The sequence below is a fragment of the Hirundo rustica genome, chromosome 3 (assembly GCF_015227805.2).
Source record: "Hirundo rustica isolate bHirRus1 chromosome 3, bHirRus1.pri.v3, whole genome shotgun sequence".
NCBI classification, from domain to species: domain Eukaryota; kingdom Metazoa; phylum Chordata; class Aves; order Passeriformes; family Hirundinidae; genus Hirundo; species Hirundo rustica.
The window spans coordinates 92,978,996-92,999,307 of NC_053452.1; the positions used below are offsets into that span (position 1 = coordinate 92,978,996).

The following is a 20,312-nucleotide window of genomic DNA, read 5'->3' on the forward strand; positions in this document are numbered from 1 at the left end:
ACACTTGCTTAAGCATCTCATGATTATTGTTAAGAATTTTGTCTTAGAAATGTATTAAGGGACATCACTCCAGTTTAGTGCTTGAGTCTTGGCCAGACTCTTGACTCTACCTGGACAGGTGATTCTACCAACAAACCCAGATGTTTTCTGCACCAAAAACTAGATACAAGCTACTTTGACTTGACAATTTGACCCTGTAAACATGACAGCTGAACTGATCTTTGGAGTGAATCTGAGAACTTTGCCTGGGAAAAGATATCCAGGTCCCTGCTGGAAAGAGGTTTTTCAGCTGTTTGCAGGCTCCGGGGGAATGGTACAATATTTTAGTAATTAATAATTGATCAGCCTCATATGTGTTATTGCTAACAGTCATTAATTATGCTTGTCATTTGAAAAGTTTTTAGTTGTTATATTCAATTTTTTCCTAATTCTTTCCAGTTTCAATATGAGTTACACATTTTTCCATCAAGGTACACTTTCTCTATTAACCTGTAGCGAAGAGCTTGCTTGTGTTTCTACAGATATGAGACCCAATGAGATTCCAACAAAGACTCTGAAGAACAGATCAAGCACAGAAACACGCTGACAACTCCAAGAACAGAGAAGCAAGCACACAAACAAGAACTGCACAAAGACTGATGACAAACATCTCACATGCAGATATGGTCAAAGCAGTCTTGTTTCAACACAGGAGGGGGAGATGTGGGAACTCTAGATGCAGAGAATTTTGGACTCTGTGCTAACAGGCGCGGGACTTCAGAGAAGCACTGCATTTGACCTGAGGCCTTAAAACAGGCTTCCAAAAATGAGTGATAGTACTGGAATCATGGGGATGTAGTTTGGATAGAATTGTGTGATCTCACGGGGTGAAAAACTCAGATTTGAGATTTTAGTGTATGGTGATATATGGGAGCCAAGATGGAGAACTTGGGGTGTGGATTAGTTGTCTTTTTTGCACCTTCTTCTTCCTTACTCTTCACGCATCTGGGTGGTTTTCTGTAATTGGGTGAAAGACATCCACACTGCGGGTTTTAGGTGATCATAATTGGATTAGAAGTATAAATAATATAGATGTCGACTATTTATTGGATAATTGGGACCTAAATAGCCTTGAATAGACACCATTTCAGCTCACCTTCTGGACTTTTTAGAGACAACTCACATCCCATGAGTTTGCAATAGATAAGGATAGTAAATTTCAGAGTGAGACTTCAAAAACAATGTCTCCTGACTTTTATTCGCCCTGACCTTGGAGCGGGAAAGAGTAAGGCATTCCAAAAGTGTCCTGAAGGAATATACCCTAAGCAAGGCATAAAAGCTTGTGATAGATTCGAGCTGAATTAGTTGATGTGGCTTATGTAAAGTGGAAATGTGATAAGAGTCAAAAACCAGCAAATATTAGAAAAACTTTACGCTGGCACAGATGTTTCCAATGATTATGACCTCTGATTTATCTTACATTTGTACATAGTCAGCATAAGTCAGGAATTTATTTTCTGTAGGTGAGAAGTAACTAAACAGAGCTAATTGGTTTTGTTTGCTTAAGAGAGAGAAGTTTCCCATTTGCAGAGAGCTGTTTGGAATACTCAGTGTAGGAGGGGCTACAGAGTTATATAATCTCAAGGCAGAACTGCTGAGAGCTTAGAGTGAGTTACACTGTGCGCAAGGTAAGTGAGTTTTTTCCTTTATTTTTCCCTAAAAAGGCAGGGATTTGCTGTATCTGAAAGTCAGTAAAAGGGTTTTATAGATTAAATGTGAGTGTGTGTACCTCCTTTACTAACATGGTTATGTGTACCCAATGTTGAATTCTAAATCAGCTGCTTTTGAGGTGTACAGAATTAAGTGATCGACAGAAGTGTAGATCTCAGAAGTGGGGAGTGTTTCCTATCCCCTCCTCCTCCCTGCTGTCGAGAAGGTGACTTGTTATTTAAAGGGGAATATGGTGGGGGTTTGGGCATTTTCCTTTTGCTGCTGTTAATGCTTCAGCTTTGTAGCTGACAGAGAGTCAATAGCCATGAAGCTGCTATAGGCAGGGCACTGTTTGTGTGTGTTTATCGCTGCTGTGCACACGTGGTTCTGAGTGCAGTGGCTGACAGTCTGCTTAGAAAGTGTTGTTGCTTTAAATTCCTGCCTAGAAACTGTAGTTGCTTGAAATTCCAGCAGAGTTGGAACTGGACCGAGCAAGCATTGCGCAGTGGCTGTGCCTGCGGGAAAGGCAAATCTGATGTTACCAGAAGCAAAATTAAATTCCATGTCTTGGGAGGCTTGTCTAAAGAGATTACAGAAGCAGGGAGTGCTGTAAAAGAGGTTGACTGGGAGAAAGAATTCCTTCCTGGCCAGTTATAATGGAGCATAATGGCTGCTGGAGAAAGCACAGCAATCACTGAGTTTATAGCATGTAGCTGATTAAACAGTAAACTATTCTGAGATAATGCCAAACAAAATACACAGAGAGCACCCTCTGCTTTTTGGTCGGAATACCAAAAGGTATCCTCTGCATTTTGGTCTTTTGCTCAAATGGTTTTGATTCACTGGTTTTCTGGCTGGGCCAATTGCTCTAAGTACAGAGTTCTGCTTAACTATCCTGCACGTGTGAGAAACATTTGAAGGCAGAATGATACAAGGCAGTGTCTCAATATAATCTAACTTTTAGCTCCTTTGTTAATTGATTAAAGTCTTGGACCATAAATCATTGGTTTCAAACAAGGCAACTCTGAGAGCCAGTTAGAGACTCAAAACTGCAAATTTTATTTCTTCATTGCAGATACTAGGAAATCAGGCACGTGGGAACATGTCTGGAAAACCAAGACTGCACTACTTCAATGGACGAGGCCGAATGGAAACCATACGGTGGCTACTGGCAGCAGCTGGGGTTGAGGTTTGCCTCTGGTCTTTTATACTGAGATCCTGTGACAATTATGTGCTTTTACTGCTCCTTATGAAAACTGAGCAGCAGTTTCAACCTCTGCATTTAGTGCATTGCTGAGCAAGCCAACAGTGACCACGAGCTTACCCTAAACAGGGGGCAAGTTCCTGTCTCACTTCACACATCACATGCAAATCCTGCTGGTAGCACCACAAATACTTCTCCCCTGTAGCTAGGGAAAGAAGTTTAAAACCAGAGCAGTGGAACCTGACTTCTTATCTTCTGGTCAGAGGTAAAGCACCTGCAATTCTGAGTACCTTCAGTTAAATTCCAATGTCCAAAATAGCAAGAGATTATTATTGCTATCACAATGTAATTTACCTTTGAAGGCACTGTACATTGTAAACCACAGAGTAATTTTTTTTTACCTCTGACAGGTTCTGATATTAAACCAGAGATGGAGTGTTTTAAGATCTGTAGGGGAATGTGTGTGTTTCAATAGCCATGGGTTTCTGCCACAGTGATGGCCCTGTGCCGTATGCCTGACAGGTTTCAAATATGGTTTATGTTTTAAAAAATAAAATTGCCCAAAACACATCTCTTTAGGCCTTCTTCACCTAAATGATGAAGAAGCTTAATCATGGAATTATAAGAGAACGTTTCTTCTCTCCTTCCTGCAGTTTGAAGAATCTTACCTGGAAAAAAAGGAGGATCTGATAAAGTTACAGAAGGGTAAGTTTCCTTCACTTAGAAATAATAACACCAGCAATAGTAATAATCACAACATTTAGAATTAGAATTAGAATTAGAATTAGAATTAGAATTAGAATTAGTTGTTGGAGAACACCTAAGAATTCCTAAGTCTTACTGTCTTAAAAAGAAAATCTCTTAACTGGACTGTACATCAGGTCTCCGAGGTGCACACTGCAGTGTGTTAGGTGGTATCATCCCCCCAGTTGCTTCAATCTTCACTGAATCACAGAAAAGCTGAGGCCAGAAGAGACTTCTCATAGTTGTCTACTCCACCTCCCTTCTTCACGCAAGGCCACCTCCAGTAAGTTCCCCAGGACCATGTCCAGCTGGGTTTTTCTCCAAGGATGGAGAATTTACAGCTTCTCTGGACACCTCACACCGTCCAAGGGCCTTTCCTTAAGTTCAGGTGGTTGACTCTCCTTGGCTTCAGCTTGTGTCCATTGCCTTCCATCCTATGGCAACAGAGGCTTCTGTCATCAGATCACCTTGAAATTCATCAGCATTTTAGGTTGCCTACAGTCTTTGTTTTATAATCCAAATAAAAACCGAGTTCCAGAGATTACCTTTACCTCTGCTGTATTCCTGCCTCCCAAGGGAACTACCCACCATGCTAGCTTCAGCTTCCATCTTCCTGAACATGAGAGTCATGTTTCCTCCAAACCAAATGACATGTCTGTGCGGTTCACCTGGCCAGTGAAAAGAAATCTGAGCTAAGGGTAGCATTTGCAGTCCTGCTGTCCTTTAGGAATAATGTCTCAGTCCCCCTGCTACCAGCTGCCTTTCAAAAAGTATTTTGGGACACAAGCATAAAGGTAAATGCTCCTTTACTAGCAGACAGTTTCCATGTATGATTGTCTTACAATGGGTACAAGAGGGACATAGCTGATGAGTTATCTAAGCCAAGAAATATGATTTCCTAAAGGAAAAGCAGTTCCTCACTTCTTTGACCTGATATCTCTGTTTCTAGAAGTATTTTGACTTCTTGCATGCTAGGACAAGGCTTCTGCATGTTAGCAGGAGAGTTTCATGGCTCCAGCCTCACTCTGAGAGATATTTGGGTCTTGCAGGAATCTCATGGAACTCACTCATTGTTTCCACTTCATGCCTGTACAGATGAGATGCCATTTGTCAGTAAAGCAGTCACAAATACATTTTATGTTTTTATGTTCACTCCTATCTGTTTTCATTATTATTCACACTGTGTGGTGGCCAGTGCTTAGAAAGTCCAGATATATTCAGCAAAATGTGACCATAACTGGCTGGACCAGATCCTTCAGTCCTTCCCATTGATATTAATGCCCATGAAAATCACCTGTGTTAGGGACCTGCAGTGCATGTATTTCTTAGTGTATGACAGGTAAAAGTTCTGCATTTGGCTGTTTCCTGATATCTGAAATTCGCACGAGTTCACTGCTATAGTGTGAAATTATTAACATGTCACTAAGAAAAGGTTGTTGGCATGGGGAGCGTTTTCCACACCTTCTTGTAAGAACGAGGAAGGTTGCCACCAAAAGGGTTGTCAAGCATTGGAACAGGCTGCCCATGGAAGTGGTTGAGTCTCTGTGTGTAGACGTGCACTTGGGGACATGGTCTAGTGGTGAAATTAAGGGATTGTGGGGTTTGCATGTGGATTTGATGATCTTGGTATTTTTTATCTGGGCTAACTGATTCAGATTCTAAGTAAAAAGTAATACATGTGGTTACTTTGACTAACACATGCTCGTGGTTCTCATTCAGGGACTGAAGGTCTCCTTGTGTTATTCCCTTATCCCTAGATGGATCCCTGCTCTTTCAGCAAGTGCCAATGGTAGAGATGGACGGGATGAAGCTGGTGCAGACCAGAGCCATTGCCAACTACATAGCAACGAAGTACAACCTCTACGGGAAGGACCTGAAGGAGAGAGTCCTGTACTGCAACAGTACCACCTTTGCTTGTTAGACCCCGGCTCCCAGTGTAGCTCAGTGAAACACAGGGACATCCCAGCTCACAGCGAGGTTCAGTGGGAGAGAGCAGCGCTTTGTGCAGCATGAGATGACTGCAGCTGCGGGTGATGTCTACAGCAGTGACAGCCAGCTGGATTAGATAGGGCAAGTGAGCCCATGAACCATCAATCAGAGGTCAATGCAGTCATCAGAAGAAAGCAGTCACGGGGCAGATTGTCTTACTGATGCTGCTTTTCATTCTCTCTTGCGGTTGTCAGCAGCATCATTTTCTCCTCATGACACTTAGGGCAATGTCTTTTAAGGAAACAAAACCCCTCCCCCTCTACTAACCAGGAATTAGTATAGAAACGGAATTAATAACAGGTTATTAAAGGACAGGACTCCTAGGGCACATGTTTTGACCTGAGGTATTTTTGAATGCTTCAAATTAATAAGCATTGGTAAGCACATGTCAAGATATTTGATGGAAATGGTATGCACCTGCTGTTAAACTTACCCTGTCTGATGGGATTTTTAACACAAGTTTGGATGGCACATGTGTTAGTTTTAGGTTCAGATTCAAAACCCATGGACCACGAAAGTTTCAGTCCCAGTAAGAAGTGAAAGGGTTCAGGTTTTGCCTAGGAATTTTGCATTTGTCTTTCACCCAAGCTCCCCCCCTGCCTGCCTCCAATGCAACTGCATTCCTGGGGAACTTTGCCAGGCTGGGTGTGTGTGGGAGAGAAGAGGCAGGGATTTCCCAGCATGTCAGTGAGGTTATGCCAGGAGTGATTGTGCTGTTCAGACCTACTGTGTTTGACCTGACCAAATGGATCTAATCCTTTCAGAATTGATATGTACGTGGAAGGAATGTTCGATCTGAATGACTTGCTCATGACTTATGAAATTCAACCAGCAGACAAAAAAGAGCAACACTTTGCAAATATGATGGATAAAACCGAAAACAGATACTTCCCAGTCTTTGAGAAGGTATGTGGCAAAGAGGTTGTCACTCCGTTGATACTGTTATGCTTGAACATCCATCCTGGATCCACACAAGTTTTATGGTGGAAAACAGAAGCAAAACTACCACTGGAATTGAAATGCTCTGGTTTTGGTGGTGCTGGGAATAAGGTGGAGACAGAACACTACAGACAGGACAGAAGGCACTCCAAATCTGGAAGAGATGTAAAGCTGCAAAAACCCAGCACACACTGTGCTCCCAAATGCCCATGTTTGAATCTGTGTGTTGTTTCAGACAGAAGACACTAGAGCATCAGCTTTGACATCAAGATTCCTCCTGAAGTGCAGATGCCCCTCTGCCATACATGCTGTATAAAAGCATTACAGTTCCTTCTGTATCTCGTACAGCTTAGCCTTCAATGCATCTACAGCAGGCAAGGCAAGATGAGCCCAACTCAGCTGCCAGACAGAAATGTAGAAGAGAAAGAGCTGATAGATGATGCCTAGCATGGCAGTGCCATCAGATCATTGTTTGTACTACAGGTGTTTGAACTGCATTTTCTTCTTTCACAGATAACTCCATGCAGTGTGTGACCCTGCTTTGATGATATCATATTAAGTAATGGAGAGAAAAGACATCATCTCCTTCTGTTTCTCTGTTTTCAGGTTTTGAAAGACCATGGGAAAGACTTTCTGGTTGGCAACCAGCTGAGCAGGGCAGATGTTCAGTTACTTGAAATCATTCTAATGGTAGAAGAGTGGAAGCCTGAAATATTTTCCAAATTTCCTCTCTTGCAGGTAAATGAATGTGCAGTGTGCCTGAATAATTAATTGTAGAGGACCACTGATTTAAAGTGGCTGAGAAATATGGGCGAGTGGGAGAGTCAGAAATGACATGGAAAATAATCAGGCACCCTAAGAACTTGTAGCTGGCCTCAAATACTCATTGTTATTGCCCATTTCTGTCACTACAATCCTAAAAGCATAAGAGGGGGAAGCATATTGCTTCTGCAGCAGCATCAAGCCATAATGTGACTTTCAGAGCATGGATAAGATTGAAATGTCTGACAGCTGCAATGGTCTTAAGCACTGTGCTGTTTTGGTTTTCTTTTGTAGAGCTTTAAGGCAAGAATATGTAAAATCCCCACAATAAAGAAATTCCTGCAGCCTGGCAGCCAGAGGAAACCACCAACAGATGAGATTGTTTTGGACCAGGTGATGAAAATTTTCTACTCCTGAGCAACACTGTAAAGCCACAGAAACGCTGTTTCATTTTATTTGCAGATGGGAGCCAAGTGAAACACATTAAAAGAGTGGCAAGGATAAATTTATGGAAAGTGTGAAAAAAAGAAAGGTTTTTTGATGTCTCTTTCCTTAGCTACGGGACTGGTTTTGGCCTACTACAGGCACTCCAAGGTAAAGGTACATGAGCCTACCAGCAAAGGAAATACTTCCCTGATTAGGAGGGATATTGGACAGCACAGGATGCCTTAAATAACTAAAGAGAATACCTGAAATAAAGTCTTACTCTCAATACTCAAAACCCAGCTGTTCCTTGATTTCTTGCTACTAATTCTATGCCTAAGGTCTGTCTGGTTCTGCTTTTCTGGCATTCCCAAGAATTGCTGGAAAATTAGGAGAGATTATCCCAAACATTAGGTCATGGTTTTGTGGTGGTGTGGGGGTTTTTTGTTTGTTTGTTGTGGGGTTTTTTTTGGTGTTTTTTTTTTTTTTTTTTTTTTTTTTTTTTTCCTGGAGAATGTCTGGAAAAGGCTGCAGGTTCTGGTTAGGTCAGGATGAAAGGTTTGGATTCAGCTTTCCTTGGAGCTTAACATGGCCTATGTTTGTACTATAGGCCCTGCAGCACCTCTGTTTTGTCACTCCACACTTAAACTCTTGTGGTGCTGCTTCACCAATGTTTCCTTTGTCAGAAGGTCTATTGTAGCGGCTAAAAGCACTTTGCAGACTCTGAGAAACAAATGCTTGTCACCAGTTTAAAACTTACTGAGAAAGGAGGAGTCAGGATGGTGTCTGGTGCTGGTGAGACCTTGGAATGTAGGAATCCATATTGACTTATATCTCTGCATATTAAACCAAGTTTAATACAAGTTGTACTGGAGTTGTTCATCCTCATCTCTTCAATCAAGCTCCACTACTGAGGATCGTGAGAATGTTGACGTTTGATGAAGTTTTTTGTGCATTTATGTAGTGAAAGGTGTTCCTGCCCCAGGCAGGAGGGCTGGAACTAGATGATCCTTAAGGTCCCTTCTAATCCAAACCTTTCTATGATCCTGTGATATTAATTAAACACCAAATAAACCAAGTATGCAGATGAAAGAGCCATTGCCCCAAATCCAGCTACAACTAGAGCACTGGTAGGTTTCAGCTGGGCAATCTCAGGGCACTGTTGCTGTTGCTAAGGCCAACAGTTTCTTCATAAGAAATTGTGGCTGTGTCCTTCCACGCCTGGCAGGCGCTGACCACTGGCTGGCTCAGATCTGCACAGCGGCCAAAGCGTTTCGGTCGGGGTTGCAAGCAGGCGAGCAACCTCTTCCCGTGGGTCTCGGCTCCCCACGGGCGGCTGGCCCTGATTGCGTCGTGACTGCGGCGGCGGACAAAAGGTTGACTCTCTACGAGGCAGGTTTAATGACGGTTTATTAAAGTCCGAGCGGCGGGAGCTCCGCCACTCTTCAAACTGCCCAGAGAGAGCCCTTTGAATTTCCCTCCATGAACTTATAAACGGGGGAGGATTCAGGGGTGGCAACAACAGGTCAGCAAATCAGGGAATTCAGGGGGATAACAGGGGGTGTCCACTTTTAAACATGGGACCACACACAAGAGGGGAAAAGGGGATTTCCCAGGCACCAGCCTATCACTCGATGCCTCTCCTGGGACTTTCCCGAGTCCAGGGAGGGGTCCCGAGGTGACAGACAGGACGCCCCAGAGTGGGGGGGAGAGGGGATTGACAAGGATAGGTTGGGGGGGGGGGTGGGATGATTGACATAGAACAACTTGCTATACAGAAAACTCATAGGAGAGGAACCGTTACAGAAAATGGGAGCACAGTGGAATGAACCATAACATAAAGCTTCTTATAAAACTTCCAAAATTACTTAAGAACTTGATAAAACAATTCTTGCACTGCCACAAGAAATGTCATGCAGCTGGAACCAGTTTTCATCATCAAAAAAGGAAATGAACCCATGTTTTTCAACAGCAAAACATGTATTAAAGTGAGTTGTTGCAGGAGCTGTTTCCTGCCTCGCTGAAGCATTCAGACAACACTTACAGCTACTGTACAGAAAGCACCTGAAGGAGAAAGCCCCTCATACTGTAACAACCAATTTCTTTGTGTTACACACTGCAATTTATACAACCTCCCTGTGTAACGTAAGAAGAATATCCCAGCTTGTAGTTATGTTCAGGGCAATTCAGCAAAAGTTTGCATGTGTATATTGACCTTGACTGCAGTTAATGCCTACCTCAATATTAACCATGTAGACTAGGTAGACAGGATGGTGCATGGGGGATATTTCTGTACTGACTTTTTGAAATCATTATAGTTGACCAAAGAAAGCAGTCAGGAGTGCAGAGTGCAGTTTGCCTTGTGATGCGAGACTTCATTCACTGTCTCTCACAGTTATCTTTGGTGTGTATTTTCACTGAGTCATATTTAGGGAAACATTTTTCACAGAAAGCCAACCCGAATGTCCAGAGATGAAATTCAGCAGAAGTGTCCAGAAGGAATATACACTAAGCAAGGCATAGAACCTTGTGAAAGATTCAAGCTGAATTCATTGATGTGACTTATGCGAAGTGGCAATGTGCTGAAAAAAATGAAAATACAAGAATAAAAGTGTGATTGACATAGCAGAATTTCTTTAAACTGTATGAGCTTTTCAGCCATCATAATTATTTTTAACAAGCAGGGCACCAAGCAATGAAAATAGGAGGCACATTACCATTTTCTGATGGCACAGATGTTTCCAATGATTATGACCTCTGATCTATTTTGCATTTGTACATAGTCAGCATTAATAAGGAATTTATTTTCTGTAGGTGAGCAGTAACTAAACAGAGGTAATTGGTTTTGTTTGCTTAAGAGAGAGAAGTTTCCCATTTGCAGAGAACTGTTTGGAATACTCAGTGTAGGAGGGGCTACAGAGTTATATAATCTCAAGGCAGAACTGTTGAGAGCTTAGAGTGAGTTACACTGTGCACAAGGTAAGAGGGGACAATATTTTGGACAGGCAGGCAGTTGCTGTATGTGAAACTCAATCAATGTAAAGGGTTTGTAGATTAAATACACGTAGGTACTTTCTTTACTAACATGGTTATGTGTACCCAATGTTAAATTCTAAATCAGCTGCTTTTGAGGTGTACAGAATTAAGTGATCGACAGAAGTGTAGATCTCAGAAGTGGGGAGTGTTTCCTATCCCCTCCTCCTCCCTGCTGTCGAGAAGGTGACTTGTTATTTACAGGGGAATATGGTGGGGGTTTGGGCATTTTCCTTTTGCTGCTGTTAATGCTTCAGCTTTGTAGCTGACAGAGAGTCAATAGCCATGAAGCTGCTATAGGCAGGGCACTGTTTGTGTGTGTTTATCGCTGCTGTGCACACGTGGTTCTGAGTGCGGTGGCTGACAGTCTGCTTAGAAAGTGTTGTTGCTTTAAATTCCTGCCTAGAAACTGTAGTTGCTTGAAATTCCAGCAGAGTTGGAACTGGACCGAGCAAGCATTGTGCAGTGGCTGTGCCTGTGGGAAAGGCAAATCTGATGTTACCAGAAGCAAAATTAAATTCCATGTCTTGGGAGGCTTGTCTAAAGAGATTACAGAAGCAGGGAGTGCTGTAAAAGAGGTTGACTGGGAGAAAGAATTCCTTCCTGGCTGGTTATAATGGAGCATAATGGCTGCTGGAGAAAGCACAGCAATCACTGAGTTTATAGCATGTAGCTGATTAAACAGTAAACTATTCTGAGATAATGCCAAACAAAATACACAGAGAGCACCCTCTGCTTTTTGGTCGGAATGGTTCACTATGGATGCCAATGGTTTTGATTCACTGGTTTTCTGACTGGGCCAATTGCTCTAAGTACAGAGTTCTGCTTAACTATCCTGCACATGTGAGAAACATTTGAAGGCAGAATGATACAAGGCAGTGTCTCAATATAATCTAACTTTTAACTCCTTTGTTAATTGATTAAAGTCTTGGACCATAAATCATTGGTTTCAAACAAGGCAACTCTGAGAGCCAGTTAGAGACTCAAAACTGCAAATTTTATTTCTTCATTGCAGATACTAGGAAATCAGGCACGTGGGAACATGTCTGGAAAACCAAGACTGCACTACTTCAATGGACGAGGCCGAATGGAAACCATACGGTGGCTACTGGCAGCAGCTGGGGTTGAGGTTTGCCTCTGGTCTTTTATACTGAGATCCTGTGACAATTATGTGCTTTTACTGCTCCTTATGAAAATGGTGACTGAGCAGCAGTTTCAACCTCTGCATTTAGTGCATTGCTGAGCAAGCCAACAGTGACCACGAGCTTACCCTAAAGCAGGGGGCAAGTTCCTGTCTCACTTCACACATCACATGCAAAGCCTGCTGGTAGCACCACAAATACTTCTCCCCTGTAGCTAGGGAAAGAAGTTTAAAACCAGAGCAGTGGAACCTGACTTCTTATCTTCTGGTCAGAGGTAAAGCACCTGCAATTCTGAGTACCTTCAGTTAAATTCCAATGTCCAAAATAGCAAGAGATTATTATTGCTATCACAATGTAATTTACCTTTGAATGCACTGTACATTGTAAACCACAGAGTAATTTTTTTTTACCTCTGACAGATTCCGATATTAAACCAAAGATGGAGTGTTTCAAGATCTGTGGGGGAATGTGTGTGTTTCAATAGCCATGGGTTTCTGCCACTCATCTCTTTAGGCCTTCTTTACCTAAATGATGAAGAAGCTTAACCATGGAATGATAAGAGAATATTTCTTCTCTCCTTCCTGCAGTCTGAAGAATCTTACCTGGAAAAAAAGGAGGATCTGATAAAGTTACAGAAGGGTAAGTTTCCTTCACTTAGAAATAATAACACCAGCAATAGTAATAATCACAACATTTAGAATTAGAATTAGAATTAGTTGTTGGAGAACACCTAAGAATTCCTAAGTCTTACTGTCTTAAAAAGAAAATCTCTTAACTGGACTGTACATGAGGTCTCCGAGGTGCACACTGCAGTGTGTTAGGTGGTATCATCCCCCCAGTTGCTTCAATCTTCACTGAATCACAGAAAAGCTGAGGCCAGAAGAGACTTCTCATAGTTGTCTACTCCACCTCCCTTCTTCACGCAAGGCCACCTCCAGTAAGTTCCCCAGGACCATGTCCAGCTGGGTTTTTCTCCAAGGATGGAGAATTTACAGCTTCTCTGGACAACTCACACTGTCCAAGGGCCTTTCCTTAAGTTCAGGTGGTTGACTCTCCTTGGCTTCAGCTTGTGTCCATTGCCTTCCATCCTATGGCAACAGAGGCTTCTGTCATCAGATCACCTTGAAATTCATCAGCATTTTAGGTTGCCTACAGTCTTTGTTTTATAATCCAAATAAAAACCAAGTTCCAGAGATTACCTTTACCTCTGCTGTATTCCTGCCTCCCAAGGGAACTACCCACCATGCTAGCTTCAGCTTCCATCTTCCTGAACATGAGAGTCATGTTTCCTCCAAACCAAATGACATGTCTGTGCTGTTCACCTGGCCAGTGAAAAGAAATCTGAGCTAAGGGTAGCATTTGCAGTCCTGCTGTCCTTTAGGTATAATGTCTCAGTCCCCCTGCTACCGGCTGCCTTTCAGAAAGTATTTTGGGACACAAGCATAAAGGTAAATGCTCCTTTACTAGCAGACAGTTTCCATGTATGATTGTCTTACAATGGGTACAAGAGGGACATAGCTGATGAGTTATCTAAGCCAAGAAATATGATTTCCTAAAGGAAAAGCAGTTCCTCACTTCTTTGACCTGATATCTCTGTTTCTAGAAGTATTTTGACTTCTTGCATGCTAGGAAAAGGCTTCTGCATGTTAGCAGGAGAGTTTCATGGCTCCAGCCTCACTCTGAGAGATATTTGGGTCTTGCAGGAATCTCATGGAACTCACTCATTGTTTCCACTTCATGCCTGTACAGATGAGATGCCATTTGTCAGTAAAGCAGTCACCAATACATTTTATGTTTTTATGTTCACTCCTGTCTATTTTCATTATTATTCACACTGTGTGGTGGCCAGTGCTTAGAAAGTCCAGATATATTTAGCAAAATGTGACCATAACTGGCTGGACCAGATCCTTTGGTCCTTCCCATTGATATTAATGCCCATGAAAATCACCTGTGTTAGGGACCTGCAGTGCATGTATTTCTTAGTGTATGACAGGTAAAAGTTCTGCATTTGGCTGTTTCCTGATATCTGAAATTCCCACGAGTTCACTGCTATAGTGTGCAATGATTAACATGTCACTAAGAAAAGGTTGTTGGCATGGGGAGCGTTTTCCACACCTTCTTGTAAGAACAAGGAAGGTTGCCACCAAAAGGGTTGTCAAGCATTGGAACAGGCTGCCCATGGAAGTGGTTGAGTCTCTGTGTGTAGACATGCACTTGGGGACATGGTCTAGTGGTGAAATTAAGGGATTGTGGGGTTTGCATTTGGATTTGATGATCTTGGTATTTTTTATCTGGGCTAAATGATTCAGATTCTAAGTAAAAAGTAATACATGTGGTTACTTTGACTAACACATGCTCGTGGTTCTCATTCAGGGACTGAAGGTCTCCTTGTGTTATTCCCTTATCCCTAGATGGATCCCTGCTCTTTCAGCAAGTGCCAATGGTAGAGATGGATGGGATGAAGCTGGTGCAGACCAGAGCCATTGCCAACTACATAGCAACGAAGTACAACCTCTACGGGAAGGACCTGAAGGAGAGAGTCCTGTACTGCAACAGTACCACCTTTGCTTGTTAGACCCTGGCTCCCAGTGTAGCTCAGTGAAACACAGGGACATCCCAGCTCACAGCGAGGTTCAGTGGGAGAGAGCAGCGCTTTGTGCAGCATGAGATGACTGCAGCTGTGGGTGATGTCTACAGCAGTGACAGCCAGCTGGATTAGATAGGGCAAGTGAGCCCATGAACCATCAATCAGAGGTCAATGCAGTCATCAGAAGAAAGCAGTCACGGGGCAGATTGTCTTACTGATGCTGCTTTTCATTTTCTCTTGCAGTTGTCAGCAGCATCATTTTCTCCTCATGACACTTAGGGCAATGTCTTTTAAGGAAACAAAACCCCTCCCCCTCTACTAACCAGGAATTAGTATAGAAACGGAATTAATAACAGGTTATTAAAGGACAGGACTCCTAGGGCACATGTTTTGACCTGAGGTATTTTTGAATGCTTCAAATTAATAAGCATTGGTAAGCACATGTCAAGATATTTGATGGAAATGGTATGCACCTGCTGTTAAACTTACCCTGTCTGATGGGATTTTTAACACAAGTTTGGATGGCACATGTGTTAGTTTTAGGTTCAGATTCAAAACCCATGCACCAGGAAAGTTTCAGTCCCAGTAAGAAGTGAAAGGGTTCAGGTTTTGCCTAGGAATTTTGCATTTGTCTTTCACCCAAGCTCCCCCCCTGCCTGCCTCCAATGCAACTGCATTCCTGGGGAACTTTGCCAGGCTGGGTGTGTGTGGGAGAGAAGAGGCAGGGATTTCCCAGCATGTCAGTGAGGTTATGCCAGGAGTGATTGTGCTGTTCAGACCTACTGTGTTTGACCTGACCAAATGGATCTAATCTCTTCAGAATTGATATGTACGTGGAAGGAATGTTCGATCTGACTGAGTTGTTCGTTATGTATGAAATTCAACCAGCAGACAAAAGAGAGCAATATGTAGCAAATATGATGGATAAAACCGAAAACAGATACTTCCCAGTCTTTGAGAAGGTATGTGGCAAAGAGGTTGTCTGTCACTCAGTTGATACTGTTATGCTTGAACATCCATCCTGGATCCACACAAGTTTTATGGTGGAAAACAGAAGCAAAACTACCACTGGAATAGAAATGCTCTGGTTTTGGTGGTGCTGGGAGTAAGGTGGAGACGGAACACTACAGACAGGACAGAAGGCACTCCAAATCTGGAAGAGATGTAAAGCTGCAAAAACCCAGCACACACTGTGCTCCCAAATGCCCATGTTTGAATCTGTGTGTTGTTTCAGACAGAAGACACTAGAGCATCAGCTTTGACATCAAGATTCCTCCTGAAGTGCAGATGCCCCTCTGCCATACATGCTGTATAAAAGCATTACAGTTCCTTCTGTATCTCGTACAGCTTAGCCTTCAATGCATCTACAGCAGGCAAGGCAAGATAAGCCCAACTCAGCTGCCAGACAGAAATGTAGAAGAGAAAGAGCTGATAGATGATGCCTAGCATGGCAGTGCCATCAGATCATTGTTTGTACTACAGGTGTTTGAACTGCGTTTTCTTCTTTCAGAGATAACTCCATGCAGTGTGTGACCCTGTTTTGAAGATATCATATTAAGTAATGGAGAGAAAAGACATCATCTCCTTCTGTTTCTCTGTTTTCAGGTTTTGAAAGACCATGGGAAAGACTTTCTGGTTGGCAACCAGCTGAGCAGGGCAGATGTTCAGTTACTTGAAATCATTTTAATGGCAGAGGAGTGGAAGCCTGATATACTTGCCAGATTTCCTCTCTTGCAGGTAAATGAATGTGCAGTGTGCCTGAATAATTAATTGTAGAGGACCACTGATTTAAAGTGGCTGAGAAATATGGGCGAGTGGGAGAGTCAGAAATGACATGGAAAATAATCAGGCACCCTAAGAACTTGTAGCTGGCCTCAAATACTCATTGTTATTGCCAGTTTCTGTCGCTACAATCCTGAAAGCATAAGAGGGGGAAGCATATTGCTTCTGCAGCAGCATCAAGCCGTAATGTGACTTTCAGAGCATGGATAAGATTGAAATGTCTGACAGCTGCAATGGTCTTAAGCACTGTGCTGTTTTGGTTTTCTTTTGTAGAGCTTCAAGGCAAGAATATGTAAAATCCCCACAATAAAGAAATTCCTGCAGCCTGGCAGCCAGAGGAAACCACCAACAGATGACGCTGTTATAGACAAAGTGATGAAAATTTTCTTGTGAGCAGCACTGTAAAGCCACAGAAACGCTGTTTCATTTTATTTGCAGATGGGAGCCAAGTGAAACACATTAAAAGAGTGGCAAGGATGAATTTATGGAAAGTGTGAAAAAAAGAAAGGTTTTTTGATGTCTCTTTCCTTAGCTACGGGACTGGTTTTGGCCTACTACAGGCACTTCAAGGTAAAGGTACATGAGCCTACCAGCAATGGAAATACTTCCCTGATTAGGAGGGATATTGGACAGCACAGGATGCCTTAAATAACTAAAGAGAATACCTGAAATAAAGTCTTACTCTCAATACTCAAAACCCAGCTGTTCCTTGATTTCTTGCTACTAATTCTATGCCTAAGGTCTGTCTGGTTCTGCTTTTCTGGTGTTCCCAAGAATTGCTGGAAAATTAGGAGAGATTATCCGAAACATTAGGTCATGGTTGTTTGGTCGTGTTTTTTTTTTTTTTTTTTTTTTTTTCCTGGAGAATGTCTGGAAAAGGCTGCAGGTTCTGGCTAGGTCAGCGTTGGGTGTTAGGTTTGGTTTTTTGGTTTGGTTTTGTTTTGTTTTTATTTCCTGATAGAATTTCCAGTCGTCCCCCCCCCCCCCCCAGTTGCTAAATACTGGTGCTTAGAGGGTGCTTGACCCACACAAAACAAGTGGAGGGTCGGGGAAGATCACTTAAGTTTGTGGGAGGGAAAAGCACAGTGCTCCGGGAGCTGTGTGTGCTTTTACCTGCTCTTGGCTTCAGAGAAGACAGTTGGGCGGCTGCTGGCTGCGTGAAGAGTCCACAGTTAACGGAGGGTCCGGTTCTGGGAATTCTACCACCATCCATCATCTGCTGGAGCACACAAGAATTCGGATCCCCCTCGCCTGTCCTGCTGGAGCTGCGCCAGCCCCAGTCCAGCCGTCGTGGCCTCTTCAGCACTGCTCACTTTGCCTGCCAGGACATTCCGCCTGCCTGCCGGGACAACCCACCATTTCCAGTCATCAGCCCCGGAGCGTCCCACCATTTCGGTTTGGTGCTCTCGGGGGTCCCAAGAGTTCAGACTGCCCCAGGCTTGTGAAACAAAACCCCTCGGGATTCTTGGTTCTGTTTATTATTATTATTGCTGTACTTGTTGATGTTTGCTTGTCCAATTATATTTACTAGTAAAGAACTGTTATTCCTTTCCCCATACCTCTGCCTGCAAAAACTCCTTTAATCTTCTAAATTATAATAACTTGAGGGGAGGGGATTGGAATTGCACCATTCCTAGAGAGGCCCCACCCCTCCCTAGCAGATACCTGTCTTTCAAACGTAGACAGTCAGGATGAAAGGTTTGGATTCAGCTTTCCTCAGAGTTTAACATGGACTATGTTTGGACTAGAGGCCCTGCTAGAGACCTCTGTTTTGTCACTCCACACTTAAACTCTTGTGGTGCTGCTTCACCAATGTTTCCTTTGTCAGAAGGTCTATTGTAGCAGCTAAAAGCACTTTGCAGACTCTGAGAAACAAATGCTTGTCACCAGTTTAAAACTTACTGAGAAAGGAGGAGTCAGGATGGTGTCTGGTGCTGGTGAGACCTTGGAATGTAGGAATCCATATTGACTTACATCTCTGTGTGATATATGTCCTAAAGTTAATTCGTGTTAAAAGATATAAAATGTAATGCAATCTCTATAAGTTTTGTTTTAATCCAGTATGCTAAGAGTTAACTCAGAGGAAAGTAGCTCGGAAAAGGTACAAGAATTTCTCTTGCCTGAAAAGACATGGGAGGGACACAAGATAAACATGATTGGAATTACCAGAAAGGGAGACCCAAAAATGCCTCTGCCGGGAATCGTTAGAAAAAGAACAATGACAACAGAAAAAGGAGATGAGAGCCCGGAGAACCAGATGATTACATCAGATCGATATCTAGACCGTCTCCTCCTGAAATTGACATCTCCACACCACACCTGGACCCAACCATTAACGGCATTGTCCTTTCCCGCTGCCCTGTTCAAACTCTTAGAACTAGAACATGAATGTTTAATGAAGATGCCTCGGAGGGAGGACCCTCGAAATCCCAAGTTTCTCTCAGCGATCCAGTGTATCAAAAGAGACTGCTGCAAGCCAGAAATGTGAACTTGAGGGGTAACATACTGGCTAAGTGTGTTGCCGCGTTCACCCAACACCGATCCTGGGCTCGACGCTGTCCTTTTAATTGTGGCTGTCCAAGACTGTCATTCTGTCTCTCAATAAAATTCCAAATTTTGATTTATCGAATTTGGTCAATCGTATTTATTACATCTGCATATTAAACCAAGTTTAATACAAGTTGTACTGCAGTTGTTCATCCTCATCTCTTCAATCAAGCTCCACTACTGAGGATCGTGAGAATGTTGAAGTTTGATGAAGTTTTTTGTGCATTTATGTAGTGAAAGGTGTTCCTGCCCCAGGCAGGAGGGCTGGAACTAAATGATCCTTAAGGTCCCTTCTAATCCAAACCTTTCTATGATTCTGTGATATTAATTAAACACCAAATAAACTCCTGTAGCTGGTCTGTCCCCGCACCGGGCGGACGCCGGCCTCCGGCTAGCTCAGATTTGCACAGCTACAAGATGTTCCCAGTTCGGATGGGCACGCAGGTTATCTTTACCTGCTGGCTCAGCTTCTCAGCAGCAGCTGGACTAAATAGTGTTGTGACAGAAGGGCAGTAAGGCTGGCTCTCAGCTTAACAGGTTAAAAGATGTTTATTCAGGCCGGGCCGCGGGAGTCCCACAGCTGGTCCAAACCACAGGCCAGAGAGGCCAGCAAGCGAGAAAGCAGAGAGCAGAGAGAGTCTGAATCTCCCTCTTCCACCTTGTATCTGGGGGAAGGGTTCAAGGGGGGTTACAACAAGACAACAAATCAGAGGATTCAGGGGGTAACAAGGTGTGCCCACCCCCAAGCCTCGGACCACTAAAATCAAGAGCCAAAGGAATTCCCCCCAGGTGACCTATCACCTGAAGCCCTCTCCGTATGATTGCTCAATCTTGGGGAGGGGTCCCAGAGTGATAGGCAGGCTGCCCCAGAGTGAGGAGGGGCAGAGGGGATGGTCCCAGTCAGGTGAGGGGTGGGAGGACTGACACGAAACACCTTAAAACACAAAAGGGTTACAGAACTGGGGGTACAGTGAAATGAACTATAACATAAAACTTCTTATAAAAACCTAATAAAACAGTTCTCGCACCGCCACAATAAACCAAGTATGCAAATGAAAGAGCCATTGCCCCAAATCCAGCTACAACTAGAGCACTGGTAGCTTTCAGCTGGGCAATCTCAGGGCACTGTAGTTGTTGCTAAGGCCAACAGTTTCTTCATAAGAAATGTCATGCAGCTGGAACCAGTTTTCATCATCAAAAAAGGAAATGAACCCATGTTTTTCAACATCAAAGCACTTATTAAAGAGAGTTGTTGGAGGAGGTGTTTCTCTCCTGCCTCACTGAAGCATCCAGAAGACACTTGCAGCTGCTGACTGCTGTTAGAAACTCAAGCTAGGAATGGGCTATGGGTACTGACTCCTGCCTGGATGAGCTCCAGGCATGGCCATGTGGTTTCAGGATCTGCCACACACATCCCAGCTTTCAGCCACATAGAGTCAGAGCCCCTGGCACAAGGAGCGCTCAACACGCC

General features: G+C 43.3%; 2 protein-coding genes across 2 annotated transcripts; both read left to right on the plus strand.

Annotated features, from left to right (window-relative positions):
- The first annotated feature begins 1,567 nt into the window (after nucleotides 1-1,567).
- Nucleotides 1,568-8,048, plus strand: LOC120749913 (glutathione S-transferase-like). Its single transcript, XM_040057860.2, has 7 exons — nucleotides 1,568-1,667; nucleotides 2,765-2,878; nucleotides 3,547-3,598; nucleotides 5,395-5,527; nucleotides 6,391-6,532; nucleotides 7,172-7,303; nucleotides 7,622-8,048. The coding sequence occupies exons 2-7, from the start codon at nucleotides 2,792-2,794 to the stop codon at nucleotides 7,742-7,744; spliced, it is 669 nt and encodes a 222-aa protein (XP_039913794.1). The 5' UTR covers nucleotides 1,568-1,667; nucleotides 2,765-2,791; the 3' UTR covers nucleotides 7,745-8,048.
- A 2,643-nt stretch (nucleotides 8,049-10,691) lies between these two features.
- Nucleotides 10,692-16,991, plus strand: LOC120749915 (glutathione S-transferase-like). Its single transcript, XM_040057862.2, has 7 exons — nucleotides 10,692-10,729; nucleotides 11,799-11,912; nucleotides 12,513-12,564; nucleotides 14,337-14,469; nucleotides 15,333-15,474; nucleotides 16,118-16,249; nucleotides 16,568-16,991. Exons 2-7 carry the CDS (start codon nucleotides 11,826-11,828, stop codon nucleotides 16,685-16,687), a joined length of 666 nt encoding a protein of 221 aa, XP_039913796.1. The 5' UTR covers nucleotides 10,692-10,729; nucleotides 11,799-11,825; the 3' UTR covers nucleotides 16,688-16,991.
- Nucleotides 16,992-20,312: the final 3,321 nt, after the last annotated feature.

Coding starts and splice junctions, on each gene's coding strand:
- LOC120749913 (XM_040057860.2), top strand. CDS start 2,792: ATGTCTGGAAAACCAAGACTGCACTACTTCAATGGACGAGGCCGAATG. Junction 5,528..6,390: donor GACCTGAAGGAGAGAGTCCT/GTACTGCAACAG, acceptor TAATCCTTTCAG/AATTGATATGTACGTGGAAG. Junction 6,533..7,171: donor ACTTCCCAGTCTTTGAGAAG/GTATGTGGCAAA, acceptor CTCTGTTTTCAG/GTTTTGAAAGACCATGGGAA.
- LOC120749915 (XM_040057862.2), top strand. CDS start 11,826: ATGTCTGGAAAACCAAGACTGCACTACTTCAATGGACGAGGCCGAATG. Junction 11,913..12,512: donor TGGCAGCAGCTGGGGTTGAG/GTTTGCCTCTGG, acceptor TCCTTCCTGCAG/TCTGAAGAATCTTACCTGGA. Junction 16,250..16,567: donor CCAGATTTCCTCTCTTGCAG/GTAAATGAATGT, acceptor TTTCTTTTGTAG/AGCTTCAAGGCAAGAATATG.